The 17,939-nt window shown below is 38.4% G+C and overlaps 1 protein-coding gene across 2 annotated transcripts in view; it reads left to right on the top strand.

Moving 5' to 3' along the window:
* Nucleotides 1–17,939, top strand: part of Atf6 (activating transcription factor 6) — a 274,808-nt gene that overhangs the window by 13,241 nt on the left and 243,628 nt on the right. For both annotated transcript variants that reach the window (XM_023699786.1, XM_012516641.2), the window contains exons 2-6: nucleotides 5,661–5,737; nucleotides 9,377–9,464; nucleotides 11,636–11,742; nucleotides 12,566–12,695; nucleotides 13,265–13,468. In XM_023699786.1, the coding sequence (XP_023555554.1) occupies nucleotides 5,661–5,737; nucleotides 9,377–9,464; nucleotides 11,636–11,742; nucleotides 12,566–12,695; nucleotides 13,265–13,468 (606 nt within the window). The remainder of the gene's footprint in view (nucleotides 1–5,660; nucleotides 5,738–9,376; nucleotides 9,465–11,635; nucleotides 11,743–12,565; nucleotides 12,696–13,264; nucleotides 13,469–17,939) is intronic.

Below are 17,939 nucleotides of genomic sequence, written 5' to 3'. Positions count from 1 at the left end.
TTTTTTTTTTTAATGGAACTGGGGATTGAACTCAGGCTCTTGGGCTTGCCAGGCAAGCGCTTATTCTACTGAGCTCTCTCCCCAGCCCAAATTTCCCAGTCTTAATTTGTATTTTCTTTATTTCCACCCTGGAACCAGCTATTTCTCCAGGAAACATTTTAGTAAATTTTCATTTAGTGGAGGATGCTATTTAGTATCTAAGATGTGGGTACAAAGTGTTTTCATTGCTATGGGATGCCTTTGCTGCTAAACTCTCTCAGCAGGCAGAACTAGGAAATTTTCTTCCCATCCATCCATTTCCATCTACCAACAATTCCAATCCAGCACCTTTTGGTCCTTTTAGCTTCCTCCCTTGCAATGTTTTTAAATCCTACATATAGTTAAATGTAATCTCTGCTAATTTCTTAGGCTGCCTCTTCCATCTGGCACTCTGTTCTCCCTCTTGCTAACCTCATTTTGTTGGTGGCTGGGGCATGCAGCCACCTCCACCAGGCAATCTCATTTTCTCCTCCAGCATCCCATTGCTTTGGAATTCAGGTGCATGTGCTGCAGATGATTATACTCAGAACCCCAGCATCCTCATTGGTCTGCTTTTTGGGAAGCTGACATCTCAGTATTCTGAGAGCTAAGGAAGGAGAGGATGGATAGGAGAGAAGAGCGGGAGGAAAGATAGGAAGTCAGGTTATGGTTATATATTTTTTGGCACAGAGCTGGATTTGCTCATAGATTGAATACAGAGAGTGCAGAAGTGGAGTAAACAATGATTACAAGCTTTTTGGACTGAGCAACTGCAAGAGTTGAATTGTGGTTTACTGAGATGGGGACAAAACAACAGGAGGTGTAGGATTGAATTGTGATTTACTGAGATGGGGACAAAACAACAGGGAGTGATCAGGAGCTCAATTTGAGCCGTGTTAAGTTTAAGATGCCTTTTAGACAATCAAGAGGCAATGTCAGTACTCATTGTGTATACATGCATATTGGAGTATGGCCTGGAGATGTATATTTAGGAATGTTTGTCATATAAATGCTATTTTAAATCTGTCAGCTCACTGAGATTGCAAAGGGAGTAAAATAGAAGGATTTATGCTGAGTCTGGAGACAGTTTCATGGTAGGGAGAGGAAGAATCATCAAGGTAGGGTTGCCTAGTGAGGTGGGAGGAAAAAGTGTGTGTAGTTTGGAAGCTAAGTGAAGAAAATTCTTCCGTTAGTATGAAAAGATTAAACTGTGCCAAACTCTGTTGATAGATCAAGTAAGATGAAGACTGAATTACATTTGAATTTAGCAATATGATGTCATTGGTGATATTATTAACTCTCTCTCTGTGTGTGTGTGTGTGTGTGTGTGTGTGTGTGTGTGTAGGGGGAAGCAGGTTCAGAACGAATGGGAGGAAGAAATGAGGACAGCAGATATAGAAAACTCTAGAAGATTCAGCCTATTGATATAGGGTACAAAGTCTCAGTTGTTCACTTACATGTTTTTCAGCTTTTGTACTCTTTGTATGCTGGACCTTTCTGAGATTTGTATGAATAACCTTGCATTATTACTATATATACATAAGTTTTTGCTATGTACTACTTTTTTTTTTTTTTCTTCAAGACAGGAGTCTCACTATGTAGTTTAGGCTGGCTTTGAACTTACCATGTAACCTAGGTTGGTCTCAAACTCTTGAGGATCTCCTTCCTCAGCCTCCCAGGTGCTGGGATTACAGATTTGTGCTACCATACTGGCTACTATTTTCAGTTGATAAAATCTTTCTCTCATTGGCCAAATTAATAATAGGCTAGAACTATAATAGAATAATAGAATAGTATGTTCATGAACATGTGTAGTGAGCAAAGGACCAAAGGACTTTTTTTTCCTCCAAAGGACTTTCGATGGTGTGATACTAGAAAGTATTAAAGAAGACTGAGATTTAGAAAACTCTTGAAAGCTCTTGGAGCTCTAAATCTTTAAAATAGAAACTTTACAGATTATGTGATAATCAGTCTTTTGGGGGCTTGTCAGCACCTTGACCTTTCTACAAAACGTATTTGACCTAGTTTACTGACAAGTTTTCCTGTCTATGTTTTTCTTTTTCTTTTTTTTTACTTTTTGTATTTTAGGGAAGGGTGTCCAGGGTGTTCAGGGTCTCACTACTAGATTGAACTCATAGTGATCCACCTGTTTACAGCCTCCCAGGAGCTGGGGTTACAGGCATGCGCCCCCATGCCCAGTCTCAGTTGCCATCTCAGCGTGTCCCTGGGGTGGGGCCCGCACTGCAGGCCTGGGGATTGAACCCCCATCCCCTGTGCTTTAATCTGCTGAGCTATTTGGCCAGCCCTTTGTCTATGTTTTTCTTGGCTTGTTTTCTTTCTTTCTTTTTTTAATTAAGTATTGGTACATTTTAGGTATACATAATGCTTACATTCATCATAGGGGATTTGTGCTTGTGCAGGATACATCTTGATTCTTTTTTTCCATTCCCCTCTCATACCTTTCCTTCAACCCTTATTTAATAATTCCCTCCTTATTTACAAAAGCTTTGTGTCCAGTTTTTCTTTTCCTTTCCTTCCTTTTCCCTACCTCTCTCTAGTTCCACTTCCCATTTGAACATTTTCTTCCTATTTCATTTGGTTTCTCATGCCAGAGAAACAATGTAGGTTTTTTTTTTTTTTTTTGTGTGTGTGTGTGTGTGTGTGTGTGTGTGTGTGTATATATATATTTATCTGGAACAGGATCTCCCTGCACAGCTCAGACTTGTAGTGATCCTTTTGTTTTCAGCCTCCCCAGTGCTGATTACAGGTGTGTATACCCCGCCCAGTCTGGGTGGCTGGCTCATTGTGCCTGGGGGCAGGGCAGGCACGGGATATAGTGCTGGGGATTAAACTCCTGTCCCTGTGCTTGCCTAAGCAGGCACTTAGTCCAGTAAGCTATCTTTTTTGTTTTTTTTTGCAGAACTGGGGATTGAACTCAGGCCCTTGTGCTTGCCAGGCAAGTGCTTATACTCTTGAGCTATCTCCCTGGCCCCCGCAGTGAGCTATCTTGCTGGCCCACAATGTAGTATTTATACATGTGTCCAATTTATTTCACTTAAGAGTAAGGTCTCAAGGTGCATCTGTTTACCTAGAAAAATTTCAAGTTTATCCTTTATGGCTGAGAGAAACCACATCTACCTTATCTGTTCATTGGTTGGTGGACATTTGGTCTGTTTCCAAGATTTAGGTATTACAAACCTATATATCACCATGCTATAATACTTTCAATTCTTTCAGGATGATACCAAGAAGGGGAATAGCTGGGTTGAGTGGCATCTCTAGTTTTAGTTTGAGAAGTTCCTACACAAATTTCCATAGTAGTTGCATCAGTCTATACTCCCACTAATAGTGCAGAAAGGTTCCTTTTGCTCCACAGTCCCATCAGCATTTGTTATTGATTCATTTCTTGTTGATAGACATTTTTTTGGGGGGTGAGATGGAATCTCAGCATTGTTTTAATTTGCATCTCTCAAATGACTGGTTGTATCAAACATTTTCTCAAATATTTATTTACTGTTTTTGGTTCATTGGAGAAATGTCTGTTCATTTCAGATGCCCACCTTTGGACTGGGTTTTTAAATTTGGAGGGAGGCCAATTTTTTTTTTTTTTTTTGAGTTCTTCATAAATTGTAGATAGTACTTTCTCTGAAAACAGCTAGCAATTTTTTTCCCCGCATTGTAGGTTGTCTCTTCACCCAGTGATTCATTTGCTGTACAAAACCTCTTTAATAAGATCATATTCCAGTTATTGATTCTTTCCGATAGTTCCTGTGTGATTGGGGCTGTGTTAATGAAGTCTTTGCCTATCCCATTGTCTTCAAGAGTTGTACCTGTTCTGTTTTCCTGCAGATTTAGTGTTTCTGTTTCAATATTTAGATTTCTGATCCATTTTGATTTTAGTTTAGTGCATGGTGAAAGGTATGGGTCTAGCTTTAGTCTTCAGCATGTGGAAAGCCAGTTTTTCTAGCACCGTTTATTAAAGAGGCTTTTTTTTTTTTCGAGGCTGTTTTTCTTTCAGTGAAGAAGATAAGGTTGCTGAATATGTTTGGAGTTGTTTCTGCATCTTCTAATCTGTTCCATTGATGTTTGGGACTTTTATTTATATATTTATTTTTGCCAGTCTTGCATTTTTTTTTTTTTTTTTTTTTTTTTTGACGGCATACGAGATGTTTTTGCGAAACCGGGGATCGAACTTAGGCCCTTGCACTTGCCAAGGAAGCGCTTATTCCACTGAGCCATCTCCCCAGCCCCATGTTTTTTGTTTTTAATCCAAGTAGCTTTGTAGTATGATTTTAGTTCAGGGATTGTGGTACCTTGTGACTTGTCTTTTATTGCCTAGGATTGTTTTTGCCATTTTAGTTCTCTTCTCTATCCAAATAAATTTTATATTGTTTTCTATAATTCTGTGAGATATGCTGTTGGAATTTGATCAGGATTGCATCAAAGCTGTAATTTTGGAAGTATGGGCAGTCTTCACTGCACTCCAATGAAGTTTAAGCTCATTTCTGGCTATGAGGCCAGAATCAGATTTGTGCAGCCAGCAACACTCTGAGAGCCTTCTGCTGGCCTGAACTCAGCTCCCTGAACTCACTCAGTCAGTTTGAATTTGGTTCCCTGACCTCCTGCTTACTTGAACTCTGAGGCCTGACCCTGGGGCCATTTGGTAGAGCTGGCCCACAACTATTTTGAGTTCTGAGCTCAGTTGGCCCCTCTCCATGATGGCTGCTGGCCAGTCACCCTCTCCTGAGGGAGGTCTGAATTGGAATAACTCAGCAGCCACTGCAGTCCCCTGCATCCACTGCTCTGTTCCACTGGTGCCCTCTGGAGTTGCCAGTAGTCACTTGTGTCTGCAGGTGTGAGCTGCTCCTCCTACACAGTGAGTCCAGGCTTGAGGAGAAAGCACCTCCTGCCACCTCTTCCTTCTTCATTGAAGCCTCTTTCTTTGCTCGCCCTCTGGGCTTCAGTTCTTGCGTCAGATCCTTTCTGGGTCCTGGGGACCCACTTCCCTCCTTTTCTTCCTCATGTTGCTGTATTCCAGTGTCTAGACACCACATCTCAGAGAGGCTCTGTCTCTGCTGCTCACCACTCCACCATCTTCCTGGAAGTCACCTTCTTGGTTTCTAAGGAAAACCTCACTAGGAAATTCTAATATAGTTCAGTTTACAGAACTGAATTTAATAGTTTAAGTGAATAAGACCTTTCTATCTAGATAAAAAATGACCTGTTCTCTTAGTTAAAGGTGTGGATGGCAAATATTTGCACACAATACCTGTATATTCTCCACAGTTATCTCTTGTCATTATTACTGAATAGCCGTGTTACTTTTTTTGTGCTGAGTCCAGATGTATCATCAGAATTCTTATTAGTGATATTCCAGAAAATCATCACTAGTTATTCCAACATGACATAGAACATGAAACCTTTTAAATCCCTAGGATAAGGATTTAGTTCACAGAACACAAATTATGTGGAAAACAACCCATACGTTAGAAAACAGCTTTGAACTGCTTGTCATTCTCAGGGCCTGAGATCATCAGTAGTACTAATGGCTAATGAGAAACCCTAATGGAGCTAGCACAGGAATAGTGTTTGTACTTGTGTCATATCCTTAAATTAATAGTTAATCTCTGTTTTGTTTAAAGATTCTGCACTCTTTGCTGAACTTGGTTATTTCACAGACACGGATGAGCTGCAGTTGGATGCAGCAAATGAAACTTACGTAAGTACTTTCGTGAAGAGAAATGTGAATGATAGGACATGTCATATTTATCCTAACTATTGCAGGGTTTTAGGACAATAGGTTTAGACTAGTAATTTTAAGTTTTATTAACCTTGACTACTAATTGTAAAAATTAGAAGCCATGGTGTAGTTAGTAAATGTAGCAACACAGGATTGCATTGGTCGTGCAGCGAGAAGACTTAATTTTATTCTTTTTATTTTATTTTTTTCCGTAATTTTATTGAGAAACAAATAGCAATGAGACAGTTTCAAACCAAATTGGTAGGACAGTTTCAGTAATTAACACATTGCATACATTATTCCTAGTGGTTAATTGCTGTACAAGATGGGGACATGATATCCTATTTACAAACACTATTAGAACAAATCCCTCTATTCATCAAGAGAATGTAACTATATATCTAACCTAACCATTTTGAATACACAGATACAAAGCGGACATTCATCTGTATCCCCTTTGAGAAGACTTATATGTTAATACTGTACCACTGTTTGGCTCCATAGACGAGTGACCTTGGAAAAGTCACTAAACAGCCGACTTTTTGGTTTTTGCAGATCATTGCTGCTTAAAGGAAATGGTGTGATATTAAGGGGTGTGTGTGGCTCATGAACTCATTCAAGCAGGACTTAACCACCTTCCTTTTTTTAAAAATGTATTTAGTACAGGATCTCACTACACAGATCGGACTTGCAGTGATTTTCCTGTTTTTAGCCTCCAAGCTCAGGGATTACAGGCGTGTGCCACCCAGGCTCAGTCACTGTCTCAGCGCACCCCAGGGGCAGGACTGGCATGGCATTCTGGGGATTGAACCTCTGTCCCCCTGCATCTGCCTGAGCAGGCACTTTAATCCATTGAGCTATCTGGCCAGACCCTCACCTTTGTTTTTTAAAAGTGATGTATTCTTAATGTACAGAACTGAAAATTAGGTTTATCCTTAGTTTTTGCTTTTGATTGATTAGTGATCTATGTAAAAGCTATTTTTGTAACACCAAATACTCATAAATATCTTAGATTTTCTTTTTGGTCTTTCCTTTTTTGGTTAGTATATGTGAAGATGATTAGCTTAAAGAACTTTTAACTTTGTCTTATTCTCTAATGGATGAAATAAGGTTTCACATGGGAAGTAACTTAAGTGAGCAATCTATCAAATAAAGTAATTTATTGACCACATATTTTTAAAGTTCTTATTAACTGGAGCATAAAGATGTATAAACCTGTCTTGAGATTCACATATTCTCAAAGAATGATTTGGTAACTGTTTTACTATGAATCAGTAGAAGATATTGAAGTCCATATGTAGCTTTTTAAATCACTGTATTTAAATGGGGTTTAAATGATTTTGTTTACTTAATGAGATGCTTTAGAATGTGAATTATTGGTTAAATTGGCTTTTTTGTAGTGGCTGGCTTACTAAGCAACTGATATTCTTTCATAATCTAGATCCTACAAGAAACAAGTGTAGTTTTGAAAAAAAGTGTCAAAAAGCAGAGTATTAAATTTTTAAGATTCAGGGAAATATGGTCTTGCTTTTATATCTAACATTCTGTTACTTTATATGAGTTGCTTAGTCTTCCAGCTCCTTAGTTTTTCTAGTATAACATGAAGAGGTGTCTGTCTTCCTTCTTCCACTGTGTGGAAGAATTTCTCATAATACATCCCTGAAGAACCACCCTATATAAGAGCCGATGTGCTTCCCTTTGCATGAAACGAATCTGTTAATTTCCAACCACATGCAATTCTTTAGTTGTAAGAGGTATTTGGCTATTTAGGCTGAGGATTGAGTTAGACGCATCCTTGGAATAGATCACACCCACTGTTGTACATGTTTAAGATATTGTTAGCCCTCAAATGGCAGCATTGTTAAATTTACTTAGACCAAGAAAGTTACAGGATTTTTTTCATTGCTGAAAGTACAAAACTACTCAATTTTTTAATGTGTGTATGCAAACAGAAAAAGGAGATTGATTTCTAAAAATGTTCTTTCATCACTGAAGTTTCTTTCCATGTAAACTTCTATACATTTTATTTATGTACCTTGTACCTATATTTACTTAAAAGCAGTCTGATAAGAAAAGACTGTCTTTTTTCTGATGCATTCCACTAAAAATAAACCATATAATATTTTGAAGTGATAATATTGTGCTGGAAATTATTAACAAATGGTTATTATCTAATTATGGGACAAAATGTTACTTTTTGACTAAGGCTTACTGTATTGCTATTTTATAATCTGTCACATTTAGTATGGACTGTCTTTTGACTTTATTGAACTGTTTACTTCTGTTCTTGTCTCTGTAACCCCACTTTCACACAGTATTGTTTGAAACTGGTCATGGTGGCACATACTTATAACTCAGCTACTCAGGAGGCTAAGGCAGGAGGATTGCAAGTTTGAGGCCAGCCTCAACAACTTATCAGAACCTGTCTCACAGTGTCTCAGAAGGGCCAGGGATGTAGCTCAGTAGTAAGTGCTTGCCTAACATGCATGAGGTCCTGGGTTCAGTGCCCAGCCTATGGTTGGGAAAAACAAAAAAGTAGTATTATTTGGAACTGTCCTGATGGCAAATCCACATGAAGGCTCTGAAATCATATAGCACTTCTTTATTTATAAATATAATATAAGGCACCACTTGGATGAGCCAGAATATGTTATTTTTTGGAGACAGTCTCAGTGGTTAGCCCAGGCTGGTCTCAAGCTTGCAGCCACCACCGCAGATAATGCCATCCTCCTGCCTCAGCTTCTTAAGTTCTGGAATTAGAAGTGTGAACCACCACACCTGGCAAGAATGTGTTCATTTTTGAGTAAAATGAAAGGAGACCAAGAAAGGTTCTCTAAAGGAATTTTGTTGACTTCTCTTTAAGAAACTTAATTTTATATTCTAGAACTAAAAAATATTTTTAAAAATTCATAAAAGTTGTAGAAATTTGAAAAAAGTATAGCACAGTAGAAAAAAAGAAGGAAATTACTCTGTGGTAGTTATGCTTTTTATGTCTCCATTTTTGTTTGCATGTTTCTGTATTTCCTTTGATTATAGTGATGATATTGTGAACAACTATTTGTTTGGACTCATTTTTTTTTTTTTAATTTTTATTTATTTATTTATTTATGTGTGTGTGTGTGTGTGGCCAGCTCAGCCCACCAGGGGGCGGGGCTGGCTGGCATGTGGTGCTGGGGGATTGAACTGCAGTCCCTGAGCTTTGCTAAGCTTGTTCTAAGTAGGTGCTTTAGACCACTGAGCCATCTCACCAGCCCCGACTCATTTTCTTTAATGGTAGAGGGGAAACCTATTTTGCTGGAGTTGCTCTATGGCAAAAGACACATTTTTGACTCCTGTAGTGGTCTGTTTCCACAGCAGAGAATGAATCTAACTACATCTTTTGGATATTGACTCCATTACTTCCTTTCTTCTTGTTGCTGCTTGGCTAAAAATAACTGAATGAGTTTGTTTCTCTATCTCCCAGGTGCGTCCTGGAGATAAACCACTCGACAGTGATAATTCCTTTTACTTGTTTGAGCCTTAGCAATGATATGATTTATGCAAATTGTGTCTGATAGTTAGATTTCAAGATGTATATATCTTATCTTAATATTCTTTTGCTGATTTAAAACCTTACAGGAAAGTAATTTTGATCATCTTGATTTTGATTTGGATTTGATGCCTTGGGAGTCAGACATTTGGAACATAAACAACCAGTTCTGTACAGGTAATGTGCTTCATTGCTGAAAGTTTTGGCCAGACCCATTTGATGTTGTACTTTGGTGGTACTCAGAATTAGGTAGGGCTGTTTGACTCTTTTGGTAGATTAAAAGATTTCAGGGACTGTGTATCCTGTTTGTGGTATACCAAGGCATGAATACATTTCTTGCCATAAGGAATAGAAAACATTTCATAGTTATGTTTCATAAATATAACAAATGAATAAATCATGTCAGATGTCAATATATATATTTTAAAATCTTTTTGAAATTTATTTATTTGGTACAGGGTCTCACTCTGTAGCTCCGAAATGGGACCGGTGCAGCATGTGGTACCAGAGATTGAACCCAGTCCTGGCACCTGCCAGGCCGGTGCTTAGACGGCTGAGCTATTTCTTTGGTTCCTTCACTATGGATCTTGGATTCATAGTGATCCTCCTGTCTGAGCTTCCCCAGTGCTGGGATTATAGGTGTGCACTACCACGCCTAGTTTCAGTGGCCAGCTTGGCACCTGGGCCTGGCACTGCATGTGGTACCAGGGATTGAACCTGGATTGTTGTGCTTGCCAGGCAGATGCTTAGACCACTGAGCTATCTCCACAGCCCAGATATCAAAATATTGATGTTGGATTATGAATGATATCTTTGTAGGAGACTCACCTATCTGGGGGCCCAGTTAGGATTAAGGAATGAAAGGAGGGGGTTAGGATTACCAGCGTCTGGAGCTTCCAGCAGGGTCCTGTGCATTTGCTGCGCATGCCTCTCAGGAGAGGGCACCACTGGGTGATGGTCGCATTTTTAAGGGAGCTTGATGGGGTGAGGGTTGGGTGTGCTAAAGAAGCTGAAACCTGCAGCAGATTACTGCTGCTGGGTTTGAACTCATGGGAGGAAAAAGATAACCTTTCTCCTGTCTTCTAGCATCCTTCTAGTGCTCCCTATTGACAGGACCTAGAAGGAAGCCAGCTGGGATATAGGGTAATGATTTGCCTCACAGGGTGTAGCTGAGTATAGCTGACTCAGAGTGGAGAGACCCAGGGTAAATGGCCAGCCATTTTCTCATCTAAGTTCCTCTCTATTCCCTCTCTGTTCCCCTTTATTTTTACTACCTTGCCCAATGCCTATCTGCCCTCATAGAATTTGGGATATACAAGGCTAGTAACCTGGTTACTAGTGTGTAATAAACTATTCTAAATCTGAGTAGCTTTTTAAAAAATGCCATTTAATAAGGTTCCGAGAATCTGTGTGTCAGGCATTTGGACTGAATGCCCCAGGAGTGCCTCATCTCTGTTCTGTGATATTCACACCTCACGAGGGAGATTTGAAGGCTAGGCTAGGGTGACATTTAGGAGCTAGAATCATCTTGAGATTTCTTTGCTCCTCTGTCTGCCTCTGCAGGGTGGTGTGGGAAGAAGGCCCCAATTCTGAGTGTTCTGGCGCACAAAGCAGAGGCTGCATTTCTAATCTCAGAATTCACATAGGGTTACTGTCCATCCCCGTCTGTTTCCTGAAGGAGGCATAAACTCACCTGAATTCAAGGCAAGGGGGGAATAGACTCCATTTCTTGAGTAACATCATAGAAGATTGTACAGGGTGGAAGATGTTCTGTGGCTTTGTAGACAGTCTGCCACTCCTGCTCAGTTGCATCTTTGACCAGCAATACTGCCTGGACTGTAGTTGCTCATAAATTTGTATGGAATAAATTAATAGTTGAGGAGATATGAATGTTTTTGTGATTTTGATTATATCATCAGACATGCTTTCCAAAATAATCCTTTTCTGTTTCTTAAATTTAGAAACATTGGGATTAATCTGTAACTTTTTTGCATGTGGTATAATATTTAAAAGGTCCAAAAGTTTATGGAGTAGAAAAATGTCTTCTTTTGCTCTTATTCCTCAGCCAACAGTTCTATTCAGAGACAACAACCACTGTTACTAATTTCTTTTGTTTAAACCTCCTGAGAATCAGGGCAGATGTCAGCGGTTGGATTACATAAATGACTTATAACGCAAATGGAAACATAATTTGTTTCCTGCATCTTGCATTTTCATGTAATTATATGTTTTGCTGACCTTAGGTCCCATATGTGATTGAATTTTAAGAGCAAATTTTACCTTCTTTCTCATTCTTTTTATTCTGAGTTTATATTGTTCAGTGAGAACCTTTATTCCATATTTTCCAGTTAAAGATATTAAGGCAGAACCTCAGCCACTTTCTCCAGCTTCCTCAAGTTGTTCGGTCTCATCTCCTCAGTCAGTAGACTCTTGTTCTTCAACTCAGTATGTTCCTGTAAGTAGCCTTTTCTAATGATAGTGCTGTGTGGAAAATATGTGCATGGGGAGGTTGTTACCTTTTATCAAGGAGGGGGCCTTACTACTAATCTCCTGAGGAAGAATGGATTTGGAGGAGGGCCTGGTGGAAGCTTGAAAGTTGTTAGTGAATGATGCTTTTTTTTTTTTTTTTTTTTTTTGAGACAGAATCTTGCTTTGTAGTCCAGGCTGACCTTGAACTCAAAGTGATCCTCTAGCCTCAGCCTCATGAGTGCTGGGACAATAGCTGTTTGTCACCATGCCCAGCTAACACTGTTACTTTTTGTAATTCCTTAGTTATCAAACCTAGATGATCTCTTTTGTTCAGAAATGCCTACCACTATTTTTTGTGTGTGCTAAGGGCTTTACTGAAGTCTGTTAGCTCCTTAAGAATGCTGCTTTTTGTTAAGACAAAATCTTTGAGGTCAAGAAAAGGAAGTCTCTGGTTTCGGTAATAGAGGGAATATACAAGAAGAAAGTTCAAATTAGTATTTAATGAAGTCTGCCACGAATTGAGACGTCCTCATTCTGGAAGGCTCTACATTTAGTCAGAATCTGCTGATGTTCTCTATTTAATTTTTATGCTTATAATGATATGTTTATGTAAGATATCCAATAAGATACATTACTTATAGGAGGAAATGTAGACAATGACAAAGTCATACTCTACATTTTGAGTTATTTTTTCTTTGGGATTAGTGGGCAGTATTGATTTGTCCATAGTCATGTACTTAATCCATAGTATGCTGCTGAAATATTTTTTTCGGCATAAATTTATGGTTTTTTTTTCCTTTTTGTTATAGGAGGAGTTGGACTTGTCTTCTAGCTCCCAGCTGTCTCCTCTTTCCTTATATGGAGAAACCTGTAATAGTCCATCCTCAGCAGAGCCACTAAAGGAAGACAAACCCATTATTGGTCCTAGAAACAAAACTGGTATTACTTTGTCTCACAGTTTCTGTTTCTGTTTCAGATAGAGCTCAGGTTCCATTTCTTAAAATAAAATGTTAGTTTAAACATATCTTTAGGAAGTTGGTTTGCTGTTTTTAAGTTAGCGGACCTTTATTTTTTTGTTATGAGTGATTACTGTAGAGAGAAAAGAGAATAAATAATCTTTGATGGTCTTTATAAGTTGAAAATATTTGAAAATAACCTTAAACTATCTCATTGTAAGAGCAGTTTCAAAGTTTCAGTTAAAGATATTATGTGTGAAAGCCATTTGACTGTGGTGTTTGTTACTTCGTTAATTTCTAGGCTATTTTGTGATTTTTAGCTCTTTTCCTTACCCATTCATGTGTCTGCTACCTAAAGCTGCAGTTCTGTCAAAAAGTAAGAGCTCCATTAAGGAGGTTTCTTAGTCCACTTAGGTATAGAGTAGCTGTGCTTAAACTCCTGTTCAAGATAGTTACTCAAGAGTCAAAATTAATTTATAAGAAAAGTGTGCAATAGACTGTTCCCAGGTCTTGATTAATTGTGTCCACACTAATTTTTCTTTCTTTTCCCAGAAAATGGAATGACTCCAAAGAAAAAAATTCTGATGGGTTCAAAACCTTTAATTCAACCCAAGCCTTTATTACTTCCAGCAGCACCCAAGGCTCAAGCAAACTCCAGCGTTCCAGCCAAAACCATCATTATTCAGACACTGCCGACACTTATGCCGTTGGCAAAGCAGCATCCAGTTCTCAGTCTACAGCCGGCACCTGCTAAAGGTACCTGCATAATGTGGGGCTCTTTATGTTTATTTGGAAGGCAGTGAAGCTTGTGTCATATGATTTAACTCAGGTTATAATTTCTGTGCATGTGCTGTGTGTCATAATTGTCTTTGGTTTCAGAGATGACTAATATGTGGTTCTGGTCCTAACAGAGGTAGCTGTCCAGATCAGTTCTATCTGATACTGCTCGTCCGTCCGTCCATCCGTCCGTCCGTCCTTTCTTCCTTCCTTCCTTTTTTTTTTTCTCTATCTTTTTAAAAAAAATGTATTTAGTACAGGGTCTACAGTGTCTCACTACACAGCTTGCACTGGCAGTGATCCTCCTGTTTTCAGCCTCCTAAGCGCTGGGATTATAGGGGCGCAGCACCTTACCCAGTCTCAATTGCCATCTCAATGCGCCCTGTGGGTAAGGCCTCCACAGCAGGCAGGGGGATTGAACCTTAGTGCCTGCATCTGCCTAAGCAGGCACTTTAATCCACTGGGTTATCTGGCCAGCCCCAATACTGCTTTTTCTTACAGTTGAAATTATGCCAGCTCCTGTCTTCAAATTTTTATATAATGACTTTAGGTTTTATAATGAAGAAAAATTTGATGTTTTAGTCTGAGATTTTTGTGATTACAAACTTTTCTTTATTTTTAGAGAGTAGCCAGTATTTAAAATAATATGATCCATTTTAGGTCAAGTAGGTGTGCTTTATCAATAGAAACCAGCTTATCATTTCTGAGGAGACCTCAGTACTGAACTGGGCGTTAGGAGACCTGAACTCTGCCTTCCACTAGCTGAGAATTTGTGTTTCTATATTTGATCCACTAGGTGGCCTCACAGACTTGTTTTTCTACAAGAAATTTAGGTCAGTATTGAAAGTTCTAGTTTGGGGGTTTGGCACTCTTTAGATATGGGAATTATTTGTTCATGGAGCTCTCAGTGGTTTAGCCGTCATTTTCCTTATGCTGACATATGTACCATGAATATGACAAAACTTGTGTAGCACTTTTTCCTCTGCATTTAGCCTGCGACCAGTAGCACTGGATATTAATCAGGTATGATTTGTAAACACCAGTGTACCATTTGCTTTTATGGCTCTATTTACAGTTGTGAATAGTTACCTTATTTCTTTGAAGCATGGTTTCAGTGAGGGCAGGATCATACACTGGTTTTCTCTATTATCTTTGTTCGTTACATGTTCATAGAAAATAGAACATTGATAAAAAGGACTAAATTATAGAATGGATAGATAAGTTAAAATCCATTAATCAATCCCTAACAACAGAACAAAACAAATAAAAACAGAAACAGTTTGAAATGCCTGTCCTCTCAGTATAAGGTCAACACTGCTGCCTTTTTCTTATGAATAGATACCCTTGTGACCTATGGATGGGTGTTAAGCTTTCATGACTTCCTTGAAATAAATCACATGATTTTGTGTATGTCCCTATATGGGTTTTTCTAAGGATAGTCTCTAAAACTTGCATCAGGATCTCAAGAGGACCTGTGTCTTTTTTTTTTTTTGCAGTACTGGGGATTGAACTCAGGCCCTTGTGCTTATCAGGCAAACGCTTATTCTGTTGAGCCATCTCCCTGGCCCTGTGTCTATCTAAAGATTAAACACTTTAACTCATGAGGCTCCAATTTATCCATCTATACCACTTCTTCTTTTTTTTTTAAAATCAAATCGGTAGGACAGTTTCAATAATTAACACACAGCATATATTCTTCTTAGTGGTTAATTGCTGTACAAGATGCGGACTTGATATCCTATTTACAAACACCATTAGAACAAATTATTCTATTCATTAAGAGAATGTAACTATATATCTATCCTAACCACTTTGAATACACAGATACAAAATGGACATTCATCTGTATCCCCTTTTTTTGTTAAGTTCCATTATTTGAATATTATAGGTGTGTAAACTCAGCAAAATATTCTAAAAGAGTCCAGTAGCCCATAATAGTATTGGGTCTTCCTCTTAACTGGCAATGTCAGAAATTGTTGACCTGAGTCCCCCACAGCTCAACATAAAAAGGCAGAAGGATTTTTTTTTTTTGGCTCCGATTGCCCTCAGGGCAGGTTTGGCTGGCTGGAGTTGTGGGGATCAACCACAGGAACCTGAGCCTGACAGCTTTGTTGAAGCAACCACTTAAAGAACTGAACTATGGGGCAGGCCCCCTATACCATCTTTTTATCCATTCCTCAGTTGATGGGCATTTGGATTGTTTCCAAGATGTACCTATTACAAATTGTGCTGCTATAAACATGAGTTCTGGTTCAGTAGAATAAGCACTTGCCTGGTAGAATAAGCACAAGGGCCTGAGTTCAATCCCTGGTTCTGTCAAAAAAAAAAAAAAAAAAGTGTTTTAGGGGCCAGGGAGATGGCCCGGTGGAATAAGTGCTTCCCTGGCAAGCATAAGGGCCTGATTTCAATCCTCCGTTCCACCAAAAAAACCGAAAAACAAAACATGGGTGCACATATATCACTGTGATCTGATGTTTTCAATTCTTCTGGAAAAATATCCAGGAGGGGAGTAGCTGCGTAGAGTGGCACCTCTTATCCTACTTTTTGGAAGAATTTCCACACTGATTTCCACAGTGGTTGTACCAGTCTATCCTTACTTTTTCTGATCATGTGGTAACATGAGGCATTGAAAATTGTTCTTATAGTTCAATCTAGAGAGGTGATATTTTTTTATGTACAGGTTGAAGTGTATGTCTTTCATTTATTTGAAAAGGGGGTAGGAGGGAAAGGGAAATATGAGCAAAGCGCTTTACAGTAAACCAGTGCCTGTGAATAGTAGTTTACCTTTGAAAAAGAAGATGTTACATGTAAAAAGTTAAAATTTTATAGTGTAGAATATGAAAGCCCCCATAATTTGGCTCCAGTTTAGTTTTTTAACTTTATATTATAATATCATTCTTTTCTAAAGCCCCCTTCTTCTAGCTTAGTCAAGTTAATATTGTCCTTTGAGTTCTTTGGGTTTTTCTAGTTTCTTGGCTCTTTTTTGGTTCTTACTGTTCTTCCAACTCAGAAATTTTCTACTTATTTCTGTGTCTGAGTTCTGTGAGTCCTTTAAGATTGTTATAAGTAGTGCAGGCGGGTGGTGATACGGGCCTGGAACACCAGTGACATGGAAGACCAGTGGATGGAGAGTAAGGGCTTAAAAAGTATAATGTACGACTTGCTATTTGGAGGGCATAGGAGGGGGATGAAGGTTCGAGAAGAATTACTTTGTTTTTCTTTTTTTTTTAAATTTTATTTTAAAGAGAAACTATAAAATTTCAAAACAAGATAATAGAGCAGAATGTTTAATGGATTACATGTTGCTGTCTTTAGATTAGTTACTCAGAGTACAAGATACAGGGATTTAGTTGTTCAAACAATATTAGCACAAACCTTTCTTTTCAATGAACTAAGAGAAATTAATAGTATAACTGTCTTGTATACACGCACATGGACAAGCACAACACATACATTTTCTTTTCCTCTTTTTTTCTCTTTTTTCCCAGCCCAGTATCCAAGGTTTTCCTTTCTTTTGAACAGTTTCTTGCCACTTTATGTTATCTGTTGTACATTCTAGGTCTTATTTACTCTTTGAGCTTCTCATACTAGGGAGATAGTATGATGTTTACACATGTGAGTTAGGTTTATTTCACTTTTGAGTATGGTCTCTAGTTGCGTCCATTTAACTACAGAAGTCTCCAATTTAGCCTTCTTTGTGGTTGAGTAGTATTCCATGGTACAAAAAGACTACATCTTTTCTTTCTTCTTCTTTTCTTTTAATCTGTTCCTTGGTTGATGGACTTTGAGGTTGTTTCCAAAATTCAGCTATGACAAATTGTGCTGCTATAAAAATGGGTGCACATTTATTGCTTTGGTATGATGTTTTTAATTCTTCTGGGAAGATACTTATAAGCGCAATAACTGGTTGGAATGAGACCTCAAATCCTCATTTTTGAAGAATCTTCACACTGATTTCCACAGTGGTTGCCCCAGTCTACACTCGCACCAATGGAGGGGAAGGGTTCCTTTTGGGAGGAAGGACTTTCATTAGGCTTTTTAGCTGATAATGCAAATTATTGAAACGGTAAAACAGCTCCTAGTAAAAAGTAGAGCCAAAAATTGAACCCAAGTGGACTAAGTCTTTGTAATTATTACATTGCTTCTAAAAGAATAAAATGTGATCTTGTTCTCAAGAATTCTGAAAAATCCTACCATTTAGTTGGGAAGTTAAATTATATAAATAGTTGAATCACACTCAGTGTAAGAATTAATGAATTATTAGTACATGTAGTATCCTTTTGGAAACAGTTGTTATGTAAAAATGTTAATCATGTAAACCTGGTGTGGAGTGGTACATGCCTGTAATCCTAGCACCCTGGATGCTGACGCAGGAGGATCATCCTGAGTTCAAGGCCAGCCTAAACTATATAATGAGACCCTGTCTCAAAAAAAAAAAAAAAAAAAAAAA

The sequence above is a fragment of the Octodon degus genome, unplaced genomic scaffold, assembly GCF_000260255.1.
Source record: "Octodon degus isolate 3935 unplaced genomic scaffold, OctDeg1.0 scaffold00116, whole genome shotgun sequence".
NCBI lineage: Eukaryota > Metazoa > Chordata > Mammalia > Rodentia > Octodontidae > Octodon > Octodon degus.
Note: the sequence above shows the minus strand (reverse complement) of the source record. Positions and strands in the feature narration are given on the sequence as shown.